Source organism: Muntiacus reevesi, chromosome 5 (assembly GCF_963930625.1).
Source record: "Muntiacus reevesi chromosome 5, mMunRee1.1, whole genome shotgun sequence".
Taxonomy (NCBI): domain Eukaryota; kingdom Metazoa; phylum Chordata; class Mammalia; order Artiodactyla; family Cervidae; genus Muntiacus; species Muntiacus reevesi.
The window spans coordinates 76,735,776-76,763,505 of record NC_089253.1 but is presented as its reverse complement, the minus strand read 5'-3'; the positions used below and the strand labels follow the sequence as shown (position 1 = coordinate 76,763,505).

The 27,730-nt window shown below is 34.4% G+C and overlaps 1 protein-coding gene across 10 annotated transcripts in view; it reads left to right on the top strand.

Annotated features, from left to right (window-relative positions):
- The window catches only part of CDC42BPA (CDC42 binding protein kinase alpha), a 292,676-nt gene that overhangs the window by 246,327 nt on the left and 18,619 nt on the right, over positions 1-27,730 (top strand). For 6 of the 10 annotated variants that reach the window (XM_065935568.1, XM_065935563.1, XM_065935562.1 and 3 more), the window contains 11 exons: positions 4,040-4,144; positions 7,949-8,032; positions 11,163-11,268; positions 13,672-13,808; positions 14,488-14,627; positions 15,897-15,978; positions 17,848-18,064; positions 18,927-18,989; positions 21,593-22,186; positions 24,201-24,298; positions 26,789-26,873. In XM_065935568.1, the coding sequence (XP_065791640.1) occupies positions 4,040-4,144; positions 7,949-8,032; positions 11,163-11,268; positions 13,672-13,808; positions 14,488-14,627; positions 15,897-15,978; positions 17,848-18,064; positions 18,927-18,989; positions 21,593-22,186; positions 24,201-24,298; positions 26,789-26,873 (1,711 nt within the window). The remainder of the gene's footprint in view (positions 1-4,039; positions 4,145-7,948; positions 8,033-11,162; positions 11,269-13,671; positions 13,809-14,487; positions 14,628-15,896; positions 15,979-17,847; positions 18,065-18,926; positions 18,990-21,592; positions 22,187-24,200; positions 24,299-26,788; positions 26,874-27,730) is intronic. The other 4 variants (XM_065935565.1, XM_065935564.1, XM_065935570.1 and 1 more) reach the window with 1 other exon arrangement.

Below are 27,730 nucleotides of genomic sequence, written 5' to 3'. Positions count from 1 at the left end.
GGACTTTTTACATGACATTGTGATGCACTGTGAATAATATGCTGATATTAGGCTTTTCTGCTTTTTTTTTTAAGCAGTAGAGCACTAAGTAAAAGTGACATTAAAGTATAGTAACTATTTCTAATACTTACTCATCAGAATAACTCCTTAAAGTATGTTTACTTAGAAAAAAGAATCAGTTAATCAAAAAATAGAAAAAGAATTACTTTTACATAGAGAGGTTTCTCAGTAGATCACAGCTTATAAATATTGAGTGAATTGCTTATTATTGTTAGTGTGTTAGTTGCTCAGTCGTGTCCGACTCTGCAATGCAATCCCATGGACTGTAGCCCGCCAGGCTCCTCGGTCCATGAAATTCTCTAGGCAAGAATACTGGAGTGGGTTACCATGCCCTTCTCCAAGGGATCTTCCCGACCCAGGGATCGAACCAAGGTTGCTTATACTATTCAGTTAAGATCTGTTTCCAAGGTCTTCCTTTGGATTATATCACAATATACTGTCCAATTAATATAAGCTATTTGTTATTCTTTATTATTTTCCCCCTTTTATCATTCTTTCTATAATCATAAACTCAATTATCAATTTAAGATATCTCTGCTATGATATTTTGGTATATTATATATTGGTACATCATATTTATTTACTTTTCCTACATTATTAAGTCATTGCTTACATTTAATGCTATAATTATTTTTATAACAAAGAATTTTTAACTCCCTTAGTTTTAATATAATATTAATTATATTTGTTTTAAAGGTAAAAGTAACTAATATGCTATTAATCAATTGCTTTGCTGTCATATTATACCTGAATCATTGTCAATTAATTATTAAACTTAGTTTTAGGCTATCTGTAAATCCTGGCATATAATCATTGAGTATTCTGAAAGTTCAGTAAAATTAATTGCTTTTAGTAGCTAGAATAAGGCATTGATTATAAAGGCATTGGTAGCATGTAATTATAGATAAAATTAATAACATCTGAAAAAGCATAGTTGTATTGGGGTTAACATTTTGCTGAAGGGAATATGTAAGCAGTATTGTATTTTTCTTGTTAATGGTAACCTCTTTTGAGATGTTGCTTACACTGGTAGTAATCCAGAAAGGAAAGAAAATACTAAAACCTATTAATCTAATTAGCTATTGACTTTTATTAGTCTTTTAAAAGACCTGGGAAGCTTTTTTTTAAGTTTGATAGTCAAAACTTTTTTGCCATGAGTTCATTCATCTTTACCAAACTTTTGTGTCCTTGATTTTATGAGAAACACACTTGGAGAATAAAGTGGTAATTTTTAAACTTGACTTAGATATGCATGATTTTTGTTAAATCACAGTATCATTGTAAATGGCATAGTTCACCTCTTTAATTTGGTCAGTTAATTCCATTTCAGAATATTATTTCAGTATTTCTTACTTTGAATTTTGTTAAACAAAATTAACTTGATTTTGTTTAATCTCTGGAATTTATTTTTACTTTAAGAACATAAAGCTCCAAAAAGTTAGTGTGGAAATTTTCATTATTTTACTGTATTGAGGATGAGTTATTTTTAAAATTTTAATGTTTTCCACTCCTGAATAACCAGTTTTGATCTCTTCCAACTAGGAAAATAATTTTAAAACCTGTTCTCATTTCTGTTGTTTTTTCATTTTATTGATGAGCAAAAGTTTGTTAGGAGAAAAAGATTTATAAATGACAGTAATTCTTCGGAAGGGCCAAGAGGTATGTGCTTAAAGCCTCAATCGTTCCTTAAGAGTCACTGATTTATGTAATTATGGATTAAGCTGTGATCATGTTTTTTTTCCTTTGCCAATATTAAACTGTCATAATGTCACATTTTCATAGGGTCATGAAGTATGCTAGTAAATATTTTAGCTACCAATTTGATTTTTAGATTTGACAGTTGTCATGATGGGAACCTCTCATTAGAACACATATGGCTTAAAGTGGTATATCCCAATTTTAGCACAAGCAAGTATATAAAGCAGTGTGTCCAACTTCTGTCAGCTTGTGTCCCTATGGCGCAAAGCGCAGGCCTGCTTTAAAGTTTCAGCCAGTACTATGAGAAGCAGCAATCTCTTACCTTTCTCATTTTTGAAGATTTTTAAAGTATTGGACCTAGAGGAACAAAGCACTATATTAGCTATATTAAATTTTCTTCTCCCAGAAAGTTCTTATGGTCTTAACTCACTGTCTTATTTTAAAATCCATTTCAACCTAAATAGAACCAAATTGTTTCTGAATTCTCTTTTTTAAACAGCATTATCCTTCACACAGGAACTTCTGATTTTATGTCTTTTAAGCTGTGAGCTAAAAGCTTCTGTGTGACAGGTCAGAATCTTACATTTTCTTAAAATAATCCAATTGTTTCAAGTAGCAAATCCTCTAATTGGACATTTCTTTGAAACTTTATGAAATCATTAACTCTTGATTATTTGAATCAGTTTTAAAATTCTTATTAGTGTAAAATGTATCAGTGTTGCTTTGCTTATCAATTCTATTTTAATTGAACCCACTCACCCATAAACTTTTTATCAGCTTGCAATTTATATAATCTTAGGGAGACCAGGAGATTTTTAGAAAATAAAAGACTTTTTTTTGCCTTATTCCCAACCTAGGGTCATATTTCAGATTAACAGGTAAGATGGATAACTTTCTCCATGGCTGTCCCTCAGTGAAATTGTGAGCTAGGCAAAATTTGTCTGGAGTTCCATTTGCTTCCTTACTCTCCTCTTCCTGGTCAAATTTCCTTGTCAGCTTCTGTGATCTCTAAATTGTTTTGAATGTGTCTGCTGCAGAGGTTCCTTGGTACAACAAAGAGTACTGAGTTTGGAGTCAGGAGATAAAATCTAGGCCTGGCTTCCCCACCTTTAAGGCATACTAGTTTTATGATATTACCTACATCTCACACACTGAGCTAGCATACAGCTGGTATGTGTCAGCTCAGTAGTTCAGTTTTTAAAACATGAGGTACTCTCCTAGCTGTTAGTATGTGGCTGCTACTCCCAGTCCCCTGGATGCCCTTCCTGGGGTCCTTCTTCTCCCCACTTCTCCCTCATCCAACAGCTAAAGGTTTAAGGCCCAACTGGTGGCCATCTTAGTCGGCCCCACCAAAGTCTTCCCTTATAATTTGCCAGAATACCTGCCCATGCCCACTACCAAGGGAGGCCACATGTGGGCACCAGCAGAGGGCTACTCCAGGACTTGCCAGCCAGCTAGCCAGTCCCTGAAATAGGAACCATAATAATAACAAAGAAATTTTTTAAAAAACCTTTTTAGTACATATTTAAAATCCTTAAGCTGATTGCTCTTATTATTGACCTGTAATAAATGATGATTTACAGCAAATACTAATCTAAGCTTAGTTCTAGCTGTACAGCATATTTGAAACAATTTCCTAATCCTCCCAAGTCATCTTCATTACCTTTTGTTTAAAAAACCCAATCCTCTTGCAAAACTGAGTATATCATCAATCAATGTGTTCCATAGGACCATTTATGCTACATTTTAACCCAAAGCATCTTCAGCAACTAAAAATACTTGGTTAAAAGGGTACAACTGAGTATAAGTGTGACTGTTTCTACTGCTGCAAAATAAAAAGAAGATTTAATTTAGTAACAAAGCTGACAAGTTAGTTTCTTTTCCTTTCAACTAATGCTTTAGAGCAAACCAAGTTTCATTCTTACCAAGGACAAAACTATTCCTAATCTGCAGAACATATTTCTGTTAAGTACCATGCGTTTATTTCACTTGTATGATTTATTTTGTGAAATACAAGTAAAGAACATACAGTAGCTCAAAGTAACAGATGAGTGGTGAAGACTGGAGCATTTTGTTAACTGTTGTTATCTTAACCTTTCTTTAAAGCTAGTGGTTATGCATCTGTATAATGACACATCCCTATTGTGAATATTCAGACTGAAGTTTGTTCTCCTTTCTTGAGAATGTTGCCATGATCATGCCTTGAAGAAATTTACTAAGAGCTGCACATTGTTTAAAAGTGATTTCTTGGGTTTTTGTTTTTCCTGACTTATTTTCCTAGACTGATCCCGTTGAGAACACATATGTACGGAATCCGAACGTCAAGTTTTACATCCAGTCAAGGTCCACCTCTCCTTCCACATCTAGTGAAGCTGAGCCAGTTAAGGTGCCTCATTGGAGCAGTCTTGCTCCTCAACTTTTCACTTGTGTCAGGAAAGAGGGACTTGCAAAAACAAGTGAAATCTGACTCTCCTCCTTTTAACAAATGTTTTGTGTAATAAATCACAGTATATTGGAGATCATTACATTTGACTAATAATACAGATAAGATTATAAAACTGAAGTAAAAAATGCCCCCCCCCAATTTCAACCTGAATAAGAATTTTATTTAATTTTAAAGTAGTCTATATTTTAAGTAGAGAGCTATACTGAACAGAGGACAGAGTTATGTGAATTTTAGAATTATCAGATAAAACTAGAGATACAGAGCAGTGTCAGTGCCATTCTCATATATTAATTCTAATAAATCTAATGAAGATACGACATGTCTGTTCCTTCATAAGCAGAACTTAAAACTGCCACTGCTGGCAGTTCAGTAGTTTATTCTAAGTATTAATCAGCAATAGGTATGCAGCTAAATCTTGCCTTTTAATAATGCAAAAATAGTGTTGTATTTGCACCTTAAGTAAGTAAATGATTTTAAACAGCCAGTTAGTCAATTTTCTCAACAGAGATATTTTTCTCAACAAGTCAGAATGACATATTATTCCTCAGTGAATGCCGTCCTGACTCAGATGCAGTTCTGATTATTTACTCAAGCATGACAGTTCTGACATGGCTCCTTTGCCTCCGACTTGGTCTTCAGAGCTGTGTCTGGCATTCCAGGTGAAGCAGAGAGTCCCCTTTGGAAAGCTGTCTGAAGTGAAGTTTGAGGTGTAGTCAGATTCTAACTTGATTTTTTTTCCAACCCGATGGTGTATACCTCAGACAGGTTAAGTTGATGACACCATCTGATTTTTTTAGATTATCATTGTTTTAATATTTTGAGTTTATGCATTTTATCTTAATGTTAAAATATTTCAAGTATACAGAAAATAATATTACAACCACCCACATAACCACCACCCACACATTTAAGATGTGTAAACATTTTGCTCCAAAATTTATATTAAAAAGAAAGAAAATATTCCAAACAGTTGAAACATCCTACCCTATACCATTCCCCCTCACCTTTCCCAGGCATATCTGAATAACCTGACATTGAGGTACTCCTTCTCTTCCTTACTTTTACATGTTTATTTCATTTGTATTCATAAATAATAATATAATAGTGTTTGTTGTATATTTAAATTTTACACAGAGGTTATCTGCATCATATAAAGATACATGTCCGCTTAGTTCATTCATTGTAACTATTGCATTGTATCTCATTGTATGAATATACCACAATTATTTATCCATCCTCCTGTTGTTGGATATTTAGGTTGTTTCCAAGTTTTTGTTATTACAATTCATGCTGAAGTGAACATCCTAACAGCTATCTGCTTTTGCAAATGTGCAGAGTTTGTTTAGCATATATACCTAGAAGTGGAATTACTGGATTGTGTAGAATATGCATTTTCAGCTTTAACTAGATCTTGTCAAATTATTTTCCACAGTGGTTGGACCAATTTTCACTCCCACCAGCAGTGTGTGTGAGTGAGTTCCTCTATTTCCCCACATTCTTCCAACCCTTTGTACTGTTAGACATTAACTTTTATCTATTTGATGGGTGTTGAGTGGCATTTTTGTTTTAATTTGCATATCTCTGATTTCAAGTGTTATTCAACATCTTTTTATGTGTTATTGACCATTGGTGATTTGCCTGTTCATGTCTTTTGTCCGTTGTTCTATTGAATTATTTTTCCAGTTGTTTTGTAATTGTTCTCTATGTATTCTGGATACTAATTCCTAGCTGGCTCTATGCGTGGCAAATGTTTTCTTCCAGTCTGTGGCTTATTTAAAAATTTTATTTTTTATATCTTTTTGTCTTGCAACAGTTTTTATTTTAATGTAGTTATATTTATCAATTTTTTTCTTTTATGACTTCTTCTTTTTGTCTTTTTAAAACAGTTCTTCCCTATGCAGCAGTTATAAAGATTATCTTCCATATTTTCTTCTAAAAGTTTTTAAATTTTGCTTTTACATGTTTAGGACTTTAAACAAACTAAAGGTATTATGAGAAATGGGGTACTAATCTATTATTCTCATATGAACAACCAGCTCTCCTATATTTCCTCTATTGATTTGTAAAGCTATCTCTGCTTTTTATATAAATGGATCTGTCTGGGGATTCTCTATTCTCTTTCATTGTTCTTTTTGTCTATTTCTGCACCAATGTCACATTGTCTTATTGTAGCCTTAAAATAATTCCTGATGCCTGTTATGATCAGCCACTCCCAAGTACCTTGTTCCTTTACTTCTTGACCCTTTAGTTTTATATATGATTTTTAGGTTCAGCATATAGGTTCCATGTAAAGCTTTTGATTGAATTTAAATTTATAAATTATCTAAGGAGAATGAATTCATCTCTTTGTGGTATTGAGCCTTTTTGTCTATGAACAATGTCTAGGTACTCTTTTATATCCTTCAATAAAGTTCCATTATTTTCTTCATCAATATGCTCCAAATTGCTTGTTAGATTTGTTCCTAGATACCTTAAAGTTTTTATTGCTGTGGTGAATGGGATCTTTTAAAAATGTTTTCTAAACTAGGTGTTGCTGTTCTCTATGAATTCTGTTGATCTTGGATTCGGCACCCCTAGTTCACTCCTTTTAATTCTGAGAACTTCTCTTGGACTTTCTGTGTAAATTCAAGTGACAGTTCTGTTTCCTGTGAATTTTTCTTTATTGGCTTTCAAAAACACTTTTGTATTCCTCTCTGTTATGTCATTTTTTTAAAGAAAAATATTAAATTAAGTTTAATACATTTTTCAAGCTTGAAATTAGAACTAAACTCACAATTAAATAGAAAACTCTGAGAAGCCCACCTAAATTCCATTTTAAGGCTATCATGTGTATAAAATATTTGGGTTTTGGAGCTTACATAGTAACAGAGACCAAAAGGGACCATTCATATTTTCTCTTAATATTTTAGAATATTCTGTAACTTTATACAAAGCTAGCTTTTTCCTCTTGCTTACTTAGCATCCTAGAGGAAGTCATTCTTTGTGTATTTTTTTTTATACTTTGCTAATAAGTCATCTCTCTTTTTTCCACAATAGCATCCAGTAAAATCCTTTATTCAAAGAAATATCTTAATAGAAATACTGCATAAAGTAAAGATATAACTTGTAGTTAAATTTCTGTCAGTTCTGAATTTCAATCATGTTAAATAATCTAACTCCCTTCTTAGAAATTACTTTCTTCACAAAATCCCACTAATCAATCCATCAATCAGTATATCTCTATATCTGTCTCACAGGTGCTCGCTCACTCTCTCTTAATCTCTGCACACAAACACACAAATCCACAGAATTGTATTCCATATGTGTAATATGCATTCTGTATATAGAAGTCAAAGGAGTTAAAGGATTCTTCTAAATATTTTTATTATAAATCTTGATAAAAACTCTTTCAGATGTTTTATAGAATTAATTTTTAGTTGAACTTGAAAATTAAAATTAATATTCTCATTTTTATGTAGATGAGATGCTATGACTTTCTTGTGTTCATCTATAGATTCTCTTTTACAACTTACTTATTTTTAAATTTCCAGACTGAAATAGCTTTTACAAATTGAACAAATATTAATGTTTTATTTGTAGATATTGCAGACAGAATTTAAATTATCAACAGTAAGAATTTTAGTTCCTTGAGATAATTTTTCCTTATTGCTATTTTGTTTGGCTATACTTACATTTATTTTTAGTGATGTCTGAAATAGATGGAGTGTTTTATGACATTTATTTCCTCTTTTCCCCTGGATTCAGACTGTAGACTCTACTCCACTTCCAGTTCACACACCAACCTTAAGGAAAAAGGGATGCCCTGGTTCAACTGGCTTTCCACCGAAGGTATTCAATCTAGTTATAAGCATGATGTGTTAAAAAAGAGAGAGAGATAGAATGGATTTCTTCTGCTTTTTGTATTTGCCATGATTTTTACTACTGGTTTCTTCAAAATTACGAACATAAGAGCTGAGAAAGAGAATAAATTCTATATGAATGGAAATAATCACCACTAAGAAAGGTAGGACAAACATGCAAATTGTTTTGCTTTATTTCGATCTTCTTCAATTCACTGTTTTGAAGTCTTAGTATGGAGTGAGCATATACCATCTAACCCAATCATCTTATTCCTTAAGAAAAAAATTTTAACACAGTTCCATAGAGATGCTTACTGCTGTTTATGTTAGCAGAGTTGGAAATAGGAGAAAGATAGGTAAAATATGGCTGAAGTGTAACAAAAATCACATTTATATAAATTACCAACACCCCAAAATATCTAATTCATAAGGATATATACATATCCAAGGACCTGTGTAGATCACATTAGATTGAGTGATCGATTTCATGGGGAAAGATTGACAGTGAATCATCAGGAATGAATTTTTTTTTTTTTAAGTAAGGCCAAATAAAATGAGAGGGCCCTCCACGAAGCTCTGGTGATAATATTTCATGGACTGAATATTAACTCAATTTTTGTACACCTATTGTCCCTCTCCACAAAATAAAAGTTACTTCATGATTTCTAAAAGATTTAATCTACAATTATCTCAATATAAAAGTATTTAAAAAGAAAAAAGGTTATTTAAAAAATATTTAAGAAAGGTTTGCTCCAGATAAAGTCACCTTTACTTGTCTTGTATAGTGTTGAATCCTAACTATGTACAACCACCAGTTTGTAAGTTTACAGAAAGGATTGACTCTTCTTTGTTCTCACACCTTTTATTAAAAGTACTTTACCTTATCCATTGAGTAGCTTGAAGTCTGCAGCACTGACAAAATTGGAATGAAAAGAACACTTCTTCATATCCACCTCTTTTAAGTTTTGAGGTTATAGTTATTTCTCATTTTACTCCAAATTACCGCATAACCTAAAATTAATGTGTTCATGCTTTAGGTTTAATGCCTCTTTTACTAGACTTTTTTTTTTTCTCTTTCTCCTGCTACCTTTTGTGGAAGTATTAAAAATCAGATATTGACCAGAAGATAAGAAAGGGGATCTTAGAAAGATCCAGAAGCCAAGTAGTCTAGAACTTAGGACTGAATAGACCCTCGTCTAGAGTCAGACACCACTGAAGCAACTTAGCACGAGTGCATGTTTCATATTATACTGTCCTTAGTTAGTGGAGAAGGCGATGGCAGCCCACTCCAGTACTCTTGCCTGGAAAATTCCATGGATGGAGGAGCCTGGTAGGCTGAAGTCCGTGGGGTCGCTAAGAGTCGGACACGACTGAGCGACTTCCCTTTCACTTTTCATTTTCATGCATTGGAGAAGGAAATGGCAGCCCACTCCAGTGTTCTTGCCTGGAGAATTCCAGGGACGGAGGAGCCTGGTGGGCTTCCGTCTATGGGGTCGCACAGAGTCAGACATAACTGAAGTGACTTAGCAGCAGCAGCATCCTTAGTTAGAATTAGTGAAACATGGGCCTTTTAATCTTTAGTAATAAATAATGTCTATGTCCTACAGTTTAACCAGCACCTGCCACTCGATCATTTAAAATTAATGTTCTGCTAAAACATTGTTTATATTTCCTATTGTTGCATGCTCAGTTAAAATTATGATATTCTGAGTAGATCTCTGGAGAAAAAGTGTATAATAAATGTGTTTTTTAAGTAATTTTTGGATAGTGTGAAGTAATGCTATTAAATTTGTCACTGGCACAGTTGTTTTAATTACTGTCATTTCAAACATGTCTTCTTATCTTTTGGAAAAAGAAAAAGGGACAGAGTTAATTACCTCGAGCAGTTGACTTTTCTTTCACTGTACTAAAAGCCTACAGAACAAATTAGTAACAAACTGAATTGTTTCATTAATACGTTTTGAACAAATGAAAAAGTTATCAGCATTAGAAAATTTACTCTAATAGTTCCTAAAAGTGCAAAAAACTAAGAATAAAATCAGTATACAGGAGAAATGTTGAGCAAAAATTGATGTGATGTTAACAAATTAGGTATTTTTCACAGGCATGGAGGCTCCTAGTGTTGACCTAACTATGTCTTACGCAGTCTGATTTTTTTTTAAGATCCTATTTTTCATTTACATGTTTTTGAATAGTTAAACTTTGAAAGATGGCAGAATCGGATCTGGGCTTGACTTTTAACTCTACCAGTAACTAACTATTCATCAGGAACTTACTTAATCTCTCTGAGTCTCACTTTCTTCATCTGTATAAAGAAATAAATAACCTATCTTCCTAGAGGCCTTGTCTCCATTAAATGAGATGATAGTACTGTCACAATATCTACACTTTTTTGATCAGCAACATACAGGAATTATAAAGCCAGTAGAAAGATAGTCTGTATTCTACTTAGAATAAAGTCAAATCCCAGTGCTGCTTTGAAACTAGGTCCCAAGGAACTTCTAAAATAGATTGGTTTGAGGTTGGACCAGAACTCATGACTGCTTTAAATGCTGGGTTTTCAGTCTATCTCTGGAATAATACATGCGTATTTTTATCTGCTCAAGTGTGATGCTGCCTGCTTCCAAGGGAGGAAACATTTGTTAAACATATTTGTTCTTGGTCCCAGAAAATCAAATACGTGATTTATAGTAGGGACAAGAGTTTTAAATTACTCTGTCTTTAGTAAAAAGGTATAAAAACCCATTTCTTTTTTTATATAGGTATAAATATGGAAACTTTTACCCAACTCATTGCCAAAGAGCAATCTGAGGAATTACAAAAGCCCTGAAGTCAAAATTTGTGGGGGGGAAAAGAAATACTACAATTTATTTTATAACTTTTTAAGTGGCATTCAAGAGCAATTGATTATCATTTAACTTCTTACTTTATCTTTAGAATTCTCCAGCTCAATATTGTCTAATAAAAATATTTGAAGTGTATTAATTACAGAAAGAAATTAGAGAACATTCTAATTTCTAACTAGAAATCTTTATAGCAGCTGGTGTGTTCACAGAGGCTCACATTATGGAAATCCTTTAAATGATCCATGTGTATGTTTTTATCAATTTGTTTTGCAGCGCAAGACTCATCAGTTTTTTGTCAAATCTTTTACCACTCCTACCAAGTGTCATCAGTGTACCTCTTTGATGGTGGGTTTGATAAGACAAGGCTGTTCTTGTGAAGGTAAGAATTAAACAGTAAAAAAATGTGACTTTACAGTCCTAACGTTTACTCCCTAAATTATAATCAGAAAGCTTTATTCTCTTTAAAAGGTATATAAGTGTTTATTCATTTGACTTAATCATTTGCTTTTCCTTGGATAATAAACTGAGCACCTTGCTAAAGTCTGTTGAATATTGGAAACTAGACAGATAGTTCCTAGAAACATGTTCCAGGGGAGACATATTTATGTTGCATTCACCTTTGTTTCATTATTCAGGTGAACTTGTGGTCCCCCAAATGGAAACCTATGTGACAAAATAGGTGAAAGTTATTCTCGAATCTATTCATTTAATTTTACTCTTGCTTAGTTTGTTAGAGAAGTCACTATTAAGTAAACAATGCAGTATCTTTTTAGAAATATTAACTGTCTGCTATAATGCCTCAAAAGATATTTTATTCCTAGTGTTAGTAGCAGAGGTTTTCCCCTACCATTCACTGATTCATCCATCACATGCTTGCAGAGTGCCTGCTCTGTGCTTTTAGGCACTGGGGATACAGTGTTCTATGTTGGACTAGTTCTCACAACTCATGTAGAAGATCCAGATTGCATTATAGTCTCTTAGATGCTTGGATTTAGAACAAAGGAAAATGGGCAGGCATGAGAAATAAGAGATTTGAGAGTTATGAATATGTGAAGTGATGAATATGAATAATGTTTTCCAAGGAAACACAGAGTAAAAAAGTGAGTAAGTGTGAGGACCGAGCCTGGGGAAACATAATTAAGGTGAGGTAAAAGATAAAGATAACAAAATAATCTGAGAATGAATAAGCTCTGTCACTGACTAGGAAGGTGGATCTAAAGTCCAACAGGAAGAATTTGTACAGTTTTTAAGCCTTGTCTCATTGTGAAACTTAGCCAGTACTTATAAATGTGACTTTTTTAATCTGTTCATCAAAAAGAATCCTGGGCAACTACTTGGCTTTGGGTCCCTTGTCATTTTTTTATGAATCAGAATCATTTGCAATTCTCTAGTAGGAATTTTTGAAATCTTTCCAACTCTCTTCCCTTCTCAGGTCCCATGCCATGAAATTGGGCCTGTCTTTCTTCAGACTCTTTGAAACTATAAAGACACTATAAAACAGTGGGGACACATTAGACTATGCCTAGGCTTTCATAAATGTTGTATAATGTGGTTATAGCCTGTCAAGATTCCTGTCATTTTAAGCCTTCTTGCTTCGTTGAAATTAGATCCAATATAAGGCAATAATTTTGTTGTTTCCATTACCTGATGGAAGTGAGATTTTTTTGCTTAGTAAAACAAATTATAACTTGTTAGATGCTCTACTTAGAAGTGAATGAGCTGTCTTACAGAAGATGGATAGTTTTTGATAGTTAATGCTAGGCCCTCTTCCTTCTTTGTTGGTTTTTTATCCATTTTGATATTCAGTTCATTTCCCCGTGTGTATGTGTTCCCGTGATGCTATCGCTTCAGTTCCACTTTTATTCTTTCAAAATCTTCTCCAGGATCCCCCTTAGAGTAGGAATTCTCTGAATAGATATTCTTAGTCTGTCACCCCTCCAAACAAGCTTGTTCTTTTTAAATATTTTAACCTTTAATTCCCAACCAACCAAGTCTCAATGGAAGAGAATTTATTTTTATTTATCTCAGGTTCACCATGTAAGTATCAAGAGGTCTCCTGGCTGTTGTTAGTAGTAATGTATGCAGGCTCTGAGCCAGACTGCCTGGGTTTGAATTCCAGCAGTGTCACTTATGAGTTGTGACCCAGGCAAAGTCATATGTAAATGGTGGTATTGTACCTCTCTTATTATTGCAGATTATTACAAAAAATTAAAAACACCCAAGAAAGTTAACTATTATTATTATCTTAGTAATAGTTTAAATATATATAATAATATCAACAACTCCTAAAATTTAAATACCTTTTTAATCATTGAGCAATTTAAATTTCAAAGAGAGGGATTGGTAAAATTTGCCAGATATTGCAGAGATGTCAGGTACTTTAATGTCCATCAGTGATTCCTGCAAGAGAAATTTCAAAGTACCCAGCTGCAGTGAGATGAAGTTAGAACTCCAGAAGCTGCTTTTTTAGGAATTCAGTTTAAAACAGTCATTTTATTCTCAATTAGATTTTTTGCCACTTATTTGCTTCTCATTTTGATCACTAATGTTAACACAGAGCAATAATATTACAGTAATGAAAAGAAGTATTTACTATTTCTCACTGAAAGTCTTACCTATGAGCCAATAAATCAGCTCCCCAAATGACAAAAACAGTTTAAAATAAAACCAGAGATAAGCATTCATCTAACATGGCACTTTGCCTATAATGAGTGCTCAGTGAATGTTCTCTTTGTAAAAATGAATTTTTCTTGAACACTGTTTCTTTTCTCCCCTCCTAAAGTGTGTGGATTTTCATGTCACATAACTTGTGTAAACAAAGCTCCAACTGCTTGTCCAGTTCCTCCTGAACAGACAAAAGGTCCTCTGGGTATAGATCCACAGAAGGGAATAGGAACGGCATATGAAGGGCATGTCAGGGTAAGTATGGTTAGGTTGCATTTAGATAATCTTTTAAGGTTTATTAATGAATAAAGAAAAGTCAATCACCTTACAGACATAGTCCTTGACCGAAATTTCGGCAAATAAAATTCACCTAACAGTTTTATTTCATTCAGAGAAATGATTTGAAAGCAAAAACCTGGCTTGGAATAAATTCCAAAGTGTCTCAAAATTTTCTGTTCTGTCCCTATCGCGTAATGATCAGATATTTAAATCTCCTTAAAGGAGTCTGTAGCACTCAGTCTTGCCAGAGAGGTGGTATATGCTTATGAAGTATGAAATATTGTCAGGATGTAACCTTACTTATAATCTTGAATAATATTTAAAGTGTACACTGCCCTCATCCTATTACCAAATTTGGCTTTTCTGCAACTTAGAAGTCTATGAATGTTATTTTAATGAATTACTAGAGAAAATTAAAATGGTACCATTAAAAATTTTTCAAAATCAAATGTCATTCCATGTTTGAAGAGGGTGTTGTCACATTTGCTCATGTTATTAATAATGTATGTGTTCCATCTGCTACTTTACCAACCACAGTGGCAGACTTAAAACGTGTATGTTGTCTTTAGGTTTTCACCCTGCAGTTACCTATGTAATTAAAGGGCTTCTGATTGACATTTTAGTTCGGGTTGTTTTGCTTGTTTGTTTGCCTAAGATCCCTAAGCCAGCTGGAGTGAAGAAAGGATGGCAAAGAGCACTGGCTGTAGTTTGTGACTTCAAGCTCTTTCTGTACGATATTGCTGAAGGAAAGGCATCTCAGCCCAGTGTTGTAGTCAGTCAAGTGATTGACATGAGGTAAGTTTTCAGAGATGAAAATGTTTGTGTCTTTGTAACACAGAAATACAAAGTGTATGATTTTTCTTCTGATTATATTGCCATGTTTTTATTTAAATCTAATTTCACAGTAATTTTCTCATTTACTAATACTGCAGTCATAACATAATTACAAATAGGAAATATGGTAGAGTTATAGAACAGGTTGATGTGCATGTGTGTGCATATTGGGTCTGGGGGTCTGGGAAAAGAAGTTAATGCTTGAAAACCAAAGGACCAGTTAAAGGCTTCTGGGGTACCTTCTAATGTATAATGTCTACATCATCACCTAAAGCAAAGGCTTCAGTATAATTTCAGTGTGAGGAAAGGAAATAAAAATCTCAAAATCAGACAGGCTCTTGGAATATAAAATGAAGCAGTGAACATTTAAGTTAAATACATCTCTTCAATGTTTCTGGTCTCATTTTCAGACTCCCTCTTCTACTTAACCCCTTCTTGTGACTCCAGGCATTCTCCCTCAGTGATCTTATTTACTTCTGGAGCTTCAACCATCACCTCCTCTTTGACGACTCCCAAACATGTCTCCAGACCAGTGCTCAAAACTAGAATTTCCAGTTCTGGCTCACATAAGCATTTCATACCAGCATCTCAAATACGTTATCTTCCCCATACATGTGAAATAGAAAGAAATACATTTCTTTATATGCAAGAAACTTTAAAATATTAGCAAGGAAAATTTGACAGAACCTGCTAAGGAACCAAATATAGAAAGATAGGGAGAAGAATCAAAGATAAGACTAAGATGTCAAGTCTTCAAGACCAAGAGAATGATGGTACCAATTACCAAATTAAGGAAATCACAAGGAATGGATTATTGTGGAAGGTATCTGTCTGAGAATTCCCTAAGGAACAGTAAAATGTCAGATGAGTTGTGTTGAGGCCACTTGACATGTATTATCAGAGCAAAGAGGGGACAGTCTGCTGGAGAGCCTGGAGACCTACTAGGTTACAAATCCACGTGTCCTGTACTTACTGGCATTGTGACACTGAGTAAGCCAGAAAAGATTTCTAACCCTTGTTTAATATGGTACTGTTAAATTACACCTGATAAATTACTTTTGGCACTATCAGTTACAAAAAGAGAAAATTCAAAAATTTTAAAAATTCAGTTTGGATGTTCTGTGCAATTAAATTTTGAGGATTGCTTCATATGTGTTATTTAGATGCACACCCAAAACTACACACATATACCTGCATATGCTAACTTTTAATGTTTCACTTTTCATTCAGGGATGAAGAATTTTCTGTGAGTTCAGTCTTGGCTTCTGATGTTATTCATGCAAGTCGAAAAGATATACCCTGTATATTTAGAGTAAGTCTGTGTGTTATAATTTGATCACTGAATTATTTGCTTTTTTTAAAATTTTTTTTTCAGTGGGTTTTGTCCTACATTATTATTTGCTTTTAAAAACTAAATGTTTTTCCTCTCTCTATAGATCACAAACTCACTTGGAATATAACCAAATCTTACAGACAATTTGTGCAAAGTAAACACTGAATTAGTAAAAGACCAATAGAAAGCTTGAATATATGGTTTCTAAAATAGGTTTCATCTTAGATAATATTTTTGAGTCATAATTCAACTTTCAGAGAAGTACTACTGCAAGAATTGAAAAGTGTGAGATTTCTCAATTTTTTAAAAAAATCAAAGTTTCTTTAAGATCTTGTTTACAAGTTAGAATGTTTCAGTTCTATTGCTCTGTAATAACCACTCCAAAACTTACTGGCTTATTTATTTTTCACCGTCTGTGGGTCAGTTCTTCTGGTGTTGACTGGAGAGTCACTCATATGGCTGCATTCAGCTCATTTGGGGCTGAAATAGCCAAAACGACCTTACTTTCACATCTGAGGCCTTGGTTCTGGCTGTTAGCCCTGGTACTTGGCTGGTCTCTGGGCCACCTCAGCTCTCTTTGGACTCTGTCCATGTGGTCTCTAATCATTCACTAGTCTGGCTGAGTTCTCCATGACTGGCTTCCAAGAGAGGAGAAGCAGCTGCCAGGCCTTTTAAGGACTAGGCTCAAAACAGGCACAATAACGCTTCTACAGTCTGTTGGCCAAAGCAAGTCATGAGGTCACCCCAGACGTAAGAGAAGGGGAAATAGGCTACATTTTTAGATAAGAAGAGTGAAAATCATAGGAAAAATTGTTGGTAGACCTCTTTGGAGGCTGTCTAACACAGTGCAGTCTCAAACTGATGAGTTAAGATAATGGAGGTTTTTATAAAAAGGACTATATTCTGTGCCTGTATGCTTAGTACAAGTATGTATCTTTTATCTAAGACCATAGCTAGTCTGTCAGTTCCCAGACCGAAAACTGTTCTTTCTCCAGCTACCGAGGGAACCTACAGAGGCGCACTTATCTTACCTGATTCTAATTGTGGGATTTTATTGTCTCTGTTGCTTAAATTACTTTTAGTAAAGGATCCATATATACATAAATTAAGTATTCTGATTATAGTGTCATTGTATAGTGATAAACCTTCATTTAAATATTAGTTCAAGTGGTCTTCTCTAAGTTATTGTTATGAAGTAACAGAATCTAAGTATTTCTGAGCATTTTTCACTTTTTTTAAATGAGTTGAAAATCAGTATTGTGTAGTGCTTATGAGGATTTCAGTCTAGCTGTGTGCCCTCGGAGAAATTAATTTCTCTGCATCACGATTTTTCCATATATAAAATCAAAATATGGTAACAATACCTATCTTGTAAAGATGTTGATGGACTTCCCAGGTGGCACAGTGGTAAAGAATTTACCTGCCAATTCAGGAGATGTGGGTTCAATCCCTGAGTCGGGAAGATCCCCTGGAGTACGAAATGGCCACCCACTTCAGTATTTTTGCCTGAAGAAAGATGTTAATAGAGTTAAATGAGTTAATACTTATAAAGTGCTTTGATCAGTGTCTAGTGCTCAGTTATTACTCAATAAATGTCAGTGGCTGTTGTTAAATGACTATGTATAATGAGTTTTTTGTGATGTATTCTAGCACTCTGTAGCAAAGAAAATGCAAATGACACTAACATTATGAATAACTAAACTCTATTAAAGGTATCACTTAGTGAATGCTCATTTGCTGGCTAATGCAAAGCAAACTAGCATAAGCATAAAAGTGGCTTAAAAGATGGCTGGCTTAAAAGAGGTCAAGATGTTTCTAATATCATGAATTTTGATTAAATTGTTCTAGGTCACAGCTTCCCAACTCTCAGCATCTAGTAACAAATGTTCCATCCTGATGCTAGCTGATAGTGAAAATGAGAAGAGTAAGTGGGTGGGAGTACTGAGTGAATTGCACAAGATTTTGAAGAAAAACAAATTCAGAGACCGCTCAGTCTATGTTCCCAAAGAGGCTTATGACAGCACTCTGCCCCTCATTAAAACAACCCAGGCAGCTGCAATCATAGGTATGGATTTATAACATTTATCTTGTTAAAATTGTTTATACCTTGTCAGCAGGGATTGGCTTTCATTAGGAATCCCTGATGTCTGACATAGTATGTGTTATATCACAGATGCTCAATAAATGTTTATTGACTGAATGAGACCATATTAAAGCTTTATTTCTCAGTAAACAAGAATGAATAAACTTTTCTAATGTGTTTTCCTCTAAAAAAGCAACAGTGCTAAGATCAACCTACTACCAAATCTATTTTCTCCTTGCATGACTTAGAAAAAGTTGCTTCTTAATGCGTAAGCTGTTTTATAAAGCATAAGTTTCCTAGGTAAAATATAGGTACTAATTACTTTGCAAAGGTTATTGCAAAGTTTAAGTAAGATGGAATTTGTAACAGACTGTCCATATATAAAATACCTTCAAAAATGGCAGCTTCTATGTCTGAAAGTTTAAATTTTTGCCATCTTCTTATGTATACTGCCAACTCTTGTTACTTTCTATTAAATAATGAAAAGTTTGATGAGTAGAGTTCAAATGCCTTTCACAATTTTTCCCTCTTCGAATGAAAAATGGAACTGGATCCAGGGTGCTGACAAACTAGAGGTTTTTTTCACCTTTTATTGAATAAACATTTCTTTATTGCACTGGTAAGCATTGATAGAAATTATCTTCTAGTGATTGTTCTATTAAAAAAGACATGAGATAATATTTACTACCGTAATCTGAAAGGAAATTTAATCATGTAAATTATTGCTATATTTTAATTATTTTTATTTCAGTTTTTTATACCATATTTCTTTATCTGTTTTATACTGTGAGTTTTATATAGGTTTTCACCTAATAAAAATATTTCATATTTATGTCTTGTATAGATCATGAAAGAATAGCTTTGGGGAATGAAGAAGGGTTATTTGTTGTGCATGTCACCAAAGATGGTAAGAGGAAATATTGTGGAGAAAATATTATTGATAGAAAATTATAAACTATAGATTTTAAACTCTAAAATGAACAGGCTTTGTTCTTTGTTCTTTGTTCTTATTTATTCTGTAATTGAAATTTTCCAGACCTAATCTGATACATTTATAAATCAAAAGATAATTTTTTAAATTTCTATAATCCTCTTGAGTTTCAAAATGTCCATGTATATTTTCTTTCTTGTGTCATTTTGTTTAACAGTTCTGCTGTATAAACTCAGACTGCATTTCTAAAGCGAGTACATGAAAGAAAAACACAACTTGATTTTTCCATTGTTCTAATGGTACTAGAAGCAGTAGCAGTCATTAAAATGTGTTTGTTGTTGAGTTCTTTTATTCCACAAGTTAATACAAAGACTTTTTTCTAGAGAGAAATTAAAATACTACGTGAAATAAAAAAGGAACCCATTTAATTTAGCGTTCTTGGATGCTTCTAAATTAAGTCTTTTTTTTAATTTATTTTATTTTATTTTATTATTTTTTTTCCATTTATTTTTATTAGTTGGAGGCTGATTACTTTACAATATTGTAGTGGTTTTTGCCATACATTGACATGAATCAGCCATGGATTTACATGTGTTCCCCATCCTGAACCCCCCTCCCACCTCCCTCCCCATCCCATCCCTCTGGGTCTTCCCAGTGCACCAGCCCTGAGCACTTGTCTCATGCATCCAACCTGGGCTGGTGATCTGTTTCACCCTTGATAGTATACTTGTTTTGATGCTGTTCTCTCAGAACATCCCACCCTCACCTTCTCCCACAGAGTCCCAAAGTCTGTTCTGTACATCTGTGTCTCTTTCTCTGTTTTGCATATAGGGTTATCATTACCATCTTTTTAAATTCCATATATATGCATTAGTGTACTGTATTGGTCTTTATCTTTCTGGCTTACTTCACTCTGTATAATGGGCTCCAGTTCCATCCATCTCACTAGAACTGATTCAGATGAATTCTTTTTAATGGCTGAGTAATATTCCATTGTGTATATATGTACCACAGCTTTCTTATCCATTCGTCTGCTGATGGGCATCTAGGTTGCTTCCATGTCCTGGCTATTATAAACAGTGCTGCGATAAACATTGGGGTGCACGTGTCTCTTTCAGATCTGGTTTCCTCGGTGTGTATGCCCAGGAGTGGGATTGCTGGGTCATATGGCAGTTCTATTTCCAGTTTTTTTAAGAAATCTCCACACTGTTCTCCATAGTGGCTGTACTAGTTTGCATTCCCACCAACAGTGTAAGAGGGTTCCCTTTTCTCCACACCCTCTCCAGCATTTATTGCTTGTAGACTTTTGGATAGCAGCCATTCTGACTGGCGTGTAATGGTACCTCATTGAGGTTTTGATTTGCATTTCTCTGATAATGAGTGATGTTGAGCATCTTTTCAGGTGTTTGTTAGCCATCTGTATGTCTTTGGAGAAATGTCTGTTTAGATCTTTGGCCCATTTTTTGATTAGGTCATTTATTTTTCTGAAATTGAGCTTCAGGAGTTGCTTGTATATTTTTGAGATTAATCCTTTGTCTGTTGCTTCATTTGCTATTATTTTCTCCCAATCTGAAGGCTGTCTTTTCACCTTGCTTATAGTTTCCTTTGTTGTGCAAAAGCTTTTAAGTTTCATTAGGTCCCATTTGTTTATTTTTGCTTTTATTTTCAATATTCTGGGAGGTGGGTCATAGAGGATCTTGGTGTGATTTATGTCGGAGAGTGTTTTGCCTATGTTCTCCTCTAGGAGTTTTATAGTTTCTGGTCTTACATTTAGATCTTTAATCCATTTTGAGTTTATTTTTGTGCATGGTGTTAGAGAGTGTTCTAGTTTCATTCTTTTACAAGTGGTTGACCAGTTTTCCCAGCACCACTTGTTTAAGAGGTTGTCTTTTTTCCATTGTATATTCTTGCCTCCTTGTTGAAGATAAGGTGTCCATAGGTATGTGGATTTATCTCTGGGCTTTCTATTTTGTTCCATTGATCTATATTTCTGTCTTTGTGCCAGTACCATACTGTCTTGATGACTGTGGCTTTGTAGTAGAGCCTGAAGTCAGGCAGGTTGATTCCTCCAGTTCCATTCATCTTTCTCAAGATTGCTTTGGCTATTCGAGGTTTTTTGTATTTCCATACAAATTGTGAAATTATTTGTCCTAGTTCTGTGAAGAATACCATTGGTAACTTGATAGGGATTGTTAATTTGTTACCCAAAGAAATACCTTTAGAGAAACGTGAGTCAGTTTTTAAAAGTAGTAACCCCATGGTAAAACTTTACTAGAATTTAGTGAGAGTGAAAAGATTTTTCTTAAAGATCTGACATGTTTTATCACATAGAAACTCTTTGCCATGGCTGCCAGAAATCTCAGTGCTAAATTTAATACCTTACTGTAGGTAGATTAAATTATCTTCCAGTGAGTGCAATTATCTTCCTCTTTCTCCATATGGTTTCTGATATCTTAGTTTTTCTGTGTATGTATGTCTGTCTTTATTATAAGTTAACATATTCCTTTGAGTATAATTGAGATATGATTAATACACAAAACATTATTTTGCAGTTGATTCATTATTCTTTCTTTGCATAGAAATTATTAGAGTTGGTGACAATAAGAAGATTCATCAGATTGAACTCATTCCAAATGATCAACTTGTTGCTGTGATCTCAGGACGAAATCGACACGTCCGACTTTTTCCTATGTCAGCTCTGGATGGGCGAGAGACTGATTTTTATAAGCTGGCAGAAACTAAAGGCTGTCAAACGATAACTTCTGGAAAAGTGCGTCATGGAGCTCTTACATGCTTGTGCGTGGCTATGAAAAGGCAGGTCCTCTGTTATGAACTATTTCAGAGCAAGACGCGTCACAGAAAATTTAAGGAAATTCAAGTCCCATACAATGTCCAGTGGATGGCAATCTTCAGTGAGCAACTCTGTGTGGGATTCCAATCTGGATTTCTAAGATACCCCCTGAATGGAGAAGGAAGTCCATACAGTATGCTCCATTCAAATGACCATACACTCTCATTTATTGCACATCAACCAATGGATGCCATCTGTGCGGTTGAGATCTCCAGTAAAGAATACCTGCTGTGTTTTAACAGCATTGGAATATACACTGACTGCCAGGGCCGAAGATCCAGACAGCAGGAGCTGATGTGGCCAGCGAATCCTTCATCTTGTTGTAAGTCTTGCTTTTGGCTGTCTTACCTTGCTGTCTCTTTCCTTTTCCTTCTACTTCATCTCCTAAGTATATTCATTATTATTAACAGGGTTTTTTTAAGTCATCTCTGAGGTTTTTCATAGGCATTAATTATGTTGGTACGGAAAATAACCATACCTAGTTAACCTCATTAAGGTATGGTTAAGTTAACCATACCTAGTTAAACCTTACCTAGGCCAGTGGAGTCAACATTAACAGGAACATAATTAAAGCTAATTGTCTTACAGAATATTTTACTTCGATAGATTTTTAATAACAGATATGCTTTTATTTCGGGGAAGGCAATACACAAACCACTCCAGTACTCTTGCCTGGAAAATCCCATGGATGGAGGAGCCTGGTAGGCTGCAGCCCATGGGGTCGCAAAGAGTCGGACACGACTGAACAACTTCACTTTCACTTTTCACTTTCATGCATTGGAGAAGGAAATGGCAGCCCACTCCAGTGTTCTTGCCTGGAGAATTCCAGGGACGGGGGAGCCTGGTGGGCTGCCGTCTATGGGGCCGCACAGAGTCGGACACGACTGAAGCGACACAGCAGCAGCAGCAGCGTGCTTTTATTTTGAAATAACCCTAAGGAGTATGTTCATGTATCCCCCCAGATACAGTGCTTGTGAAGATTAACAGCTCATAAAACTTATCCTAGAGAAGTGGTGCCAAGTGAATTATTTAATCGCTTATGTAAAGGTAAAGTGTAGCATTTGAGAAGTGTTATTCAGTTTTACATTTTTATCTAGGTAGGTAGATACTTCGAACTGCATATTGCACTCTTTCAAGGAACATTAAGATATTGATAAATTATCAAATACGTATTATGTGTTATTTTACTGAAAGAGATATAACGGTGAGCAAAATAGACAATCTCACTCTCACAGAGCATAGAATGCGGTAGAAGGGATTCCTGACAGAACAAGTTGCAGTAAGGTGTAAGTGCTCTGGTAGCCGAAGTACAGAGTTCTGTAGAGGCACACAGGAGGAGTATCTAACCCAGCAGGTTTTGTTTTTAGTAGAAGATACTTGGAGCATGTTTAAATGCTGAAGAGAACTAGCCGCTAGGGAGCCAGGAAAAGGTTGACCTTGCGCTAAATATAAGAAACAGAGTAAGGTTCCCAAGAAGGCCAAAGAGGCTAGAAGTCAGAACACAGGAAGAAGGATATGGAGCAGGATGGGAATTCTTTTCCACTGCAGCAAGATAGGAGGAATGGTGGGTATGAGGACTGTCAAGCTTAAAAGTTCAGTGTAAGACAATGTAGGAAAGCCACATATGTTACTACAGAGAAATTAGGAAATCTAGATAAAAAGAAAAATACTTGTACTCCCACCTAGCCAGACTTAACTATTCTTAATGTTTTGTTTCTTCTGAAATTTATACTCTTTTCTATGGTATCATGTTTAGAACGAATCCTGGTCAGAAAATAATTCACAGTGTTGTATGAATTGGAATTAGGATAAGAACTGGAATATCTGGCTTTTATTAATAGCTCTGCCAAAAATTCGTGATCTTAGCCTGGGTAATCATTTAACCTTTGTTTGTGTCACCATTTATTAATGTTCAGTTCATCCATAAGTACATGTTGAGCATTTTTTGTGCCAGATGCTTTATCAGGCATTCATAAATGTGAACCTAATTCTTAAGATTTCTCTGCTTTGTAGCTTTGTTTCACTGTCAAGAGCTTAACTACTTTAGGAGTCAGTTATTTTAAATGTAATGATATTCCTTTATAGAACTAGTATTGGGCAAGGGAATATTATATCCCTGGTCTTAACAGACTCCTTCTGTATTATGGCCATTAAACCTCTTCATTTATGATTGATGGGGTTTTTACTTCAAAAATGTTTTGATGTGGCTAATCCGTATTGATACTAGAATTTGGTGGGATTCCACTCTACAGTTCCTTAGCATTGATCTTTCAGAATGTTTTGCATTTAACAGTAACAGGTAACCAGCCTACTGTTCTCTCCCTCCTGTCTCTCAGGTTACAATGCACCATATCTCTCAGTGTACAGTGAAAATGCAGTTGACATCTTTGATGTGAACTCCATGGAATGGATTCAGACTCTCCCACTTAAAAAGGTAATTTAACATTAAAATATGGCCTGGGCCTCCTTGCAGCCCAGTGGTTAAGACTACACACTTCCACTGCAGCGGGCATGGATTCAGTCCCTGGTCAGGGAACTAAGATCCCGCATGCCTTGTGGTGTGGCCAGAAAAAAAAAGAAACATATGGGCTAAGTGAACAAATGAGTATAAGTGAAACACTATATGACCATTTAGCTATTTTTCACTAATTTAGCATTTTCTGTCATATGTAATAATATAAGTGGGAATTTGGGACTTTGCTAAGAGTAAAAAGAAAAAAGAAAACTCAAGCTGGTTAATTTTATAGGTAGCTCTGCACCATATTATTTTTTTTGCATTTAGTTTCACTATATAAAGTATGATTATTATCATGATGAACAACCATAATATATTCTGTAACTTAAAATGCCAGTGTTACCTTTCACTTCAAGGAACTCTGAAGGAACATTTCATTTGTAATTTTACTGTTTTTCACATAATGGTATGCAGTTTTAATCCTGTGAGGACAAACTTCATGGGCTAGAAAAGTGATTAAAATTAGATCCAAAGCTCTGTTAATAAAGGTTTCACATATTCCTAATAAACTATAATATTTTCCTTTAACATTCCCCCATGATGATATAAATTTTTATCACTATAGAATGTCTATTTTGCAAAAAGTGAAGAAAGATAGTTTGATATATGTAGCATGGGTCATTAGTTGAGGGGCAGGGTTTAGAGGGATAGGTAAAAGAAAGTAACCAAGATCTTATTTCAAAATCTGCCCCAATTTTAAACCTTAACAGTGGAAAAAACTCTTGTAAATACTGCCACATTTTATAAAACAACTAAATATGATCCTTGATTTTGTAAATTTGGACTGGTTGCAATTAATTTTCCCTTTTATTTTTACCATGTGAAATATGAAATATGTACAAAGGAAGCATAATAATAAACTGATATCTTATGAACTAACCTCCTAACTTAAGAGCCAGAATATTACCAAAATATCACTGAATCTACCTGTGTATTTTTTACCCTGAATGTTGTGTTCATCATTCCCTTGCTGTTCTTAAAATACAAAGTTTTTGTATATTTAAATATTTCTAGGCAATATATTGTTCAGTTTTCCTTGTGTTTGAGGTAATAATGAAATGTTGTGTATCATCTTTTGCCTCACCTTTTCATGTACTTACTGTGTTTCTAAGATTCATCCATGATACACTGTACTATATTTTTTTTCATTGCTCTTCACTGCTATAAAATAGTCTCTTGGGTGAATAGATCACTATATATTCTTCTGATTAGCAGACATGTGAGTTATTTCCCAGCTTTTTGCTATTGTGAACATTGCATCATATGTCTTCAGGTGTGTATGTGCAGGAGTTTCTTTTAAGTCATATGCCAAGGAACAAAATTGATGGAACACAGAGAATGCAGGTGTTCAGTTTACAAGATAGTGACAGTTTTTTCCAAAGTAACTGTGCCAGTTGACACTCCTGCCATCTGTATATGACTTTGTAATGACCCATGCCATTGTCAGAATTCAAAGTTTTGTAACTAATTTATTTGTGCTTATCAAGTGCTACCTCATGAAGTGTTAATTTGTATGTCCTCTGTTAGCTATGCTGTTGATAATCTTTCATGTTTCTTCATCGTTCATATTTCCTCCTCTGTGAAATGCCTGGTCATGTTTTTTATCCCTATTTCTGTTTAGTTGATCATTTTTAAAAATTGATTTATTGAAGTTATTCATATACTGTAGATACTGGGTTAGTGACAGGTGTGGTGAATCTTTTTCCTGTTTGTGACCTATCAATTTTCATGGTGTATTTTGTGAACATTTATTATTATTGCTGGAAATTCATTGTTATAAATTTTAATGTAGTTAAATATATCATTCTTATTGTTCATGGGTTTTTTTTTTTTTCCCTTAAGAAACTCTTTCCTACCTCCAGGTCTTAAAGATAAGATCTTTATTTCCTTTCAAAAGTTTCGCCTTCTACCTTTATGTGTAATCCATTTGGAACTGACTTTTTGTGTAATGTGTAAAGTAAGGATTCAGTTTCATTTGTTCCATGAAGATGCCCATTGCTCCATCACCATTTAGTGACAGACCTTCCTTTCCTCACAGATGTACAGTTTTATCTCTGTCCTGTGTGTATACTTAGTTCAAATAAGACTCCTAAAGTATTTGTATTAATATCTTAGTATCATCATCTGCTTGCTGATGGCTTTAAAAGTTAGATTTAGGGTTTAAATATATTTCACTTTTTTTTTTTGCTAAGATTTCTCTTTCTTTAAAATATTATCGTTAAAAATTAGATAATTTTATACCTTTCTAGTTAGAATTAATTTTAATTTTTTGTTGATTTTCTGAGCAGGCTGTATTTTGAAGAGGAAAGATAAAGGTCTTAAGAGTGTGTGCTTTTTAAGTATGTCAAAATTTTATGATTTAATTTTTGAACTCTGTTAAAATATTAATTTTATTTTTTCTTATTTTAGGTTCGCCCCTTAAACAGTGAAGGATCATTAAATCTTTTAGGCTTGGAGACGATTAGATTGATATATTTCAAAAATAAAATGGCAGGTAAGAAAATACACATTAATAGGAGAGCTTCATAGAAACATTCTCGCTAAGCTGACTGCCAAAACAGTAAGTGGCAGAACCACTCAAACTCAGGTGTCCCTTACTCTAGGGTCTATGCAGTTGACCACTGTCGTACTCTCAGTATATTGGGATAAACTACCTGACAAAATGTCATTCTGTTCGGGCTCACATAACTGTATAAGCCAAATATTTATTTCTGACCTACCTCGTTATTTTTCTGTGGATTACTGAGGTTAATAGAAAAAGTATAACTGAATGTCTCTTCTGTACTTTTAATACTGTAGAACCTAACCAAAATTGGTAGCGCTAAAATTGTGAGAACTCACCCACAGTAGTGATTCGGGACTTTTGGAGTACATCTTCTGCCAGTGCATAGGGCTTAAAACTTTTGAAGTGCTGATGACAACGTGGGCAGCAGAAGAAGCAGGGACAAGAGGAAAGTCACTGGCGGGCCCAGAGTCAGAAGAGGGAACGGGCTCCTGAGTGCCCCGGACAGGGTGAGGGCCGTGTCCAAAGTAGTGAAGTGAGTCCTAGCCAGGGAGACTGCACACATCTCATTAAATAAACAAGTTGTGAACAGTTAAAATCGTATTTTTAACAAAGATTATTATAATTCTATCTTCTATATAATATTCTCATGTCTTAGCAACAAATTTCTCCATAACAGAGGTATCATAAATTTGTGGTAGATCTAGTTAATGCAGATGTCATTAATGGTACATTATGTACTGAAAAATAATAATTAAAATTGACTTAAATATAAGAAAAACATTGCCATTAAGAAAACACATTAAAAAAAAAAAAAAAAAAAAAGAAAACACATTAAAATGTTTATA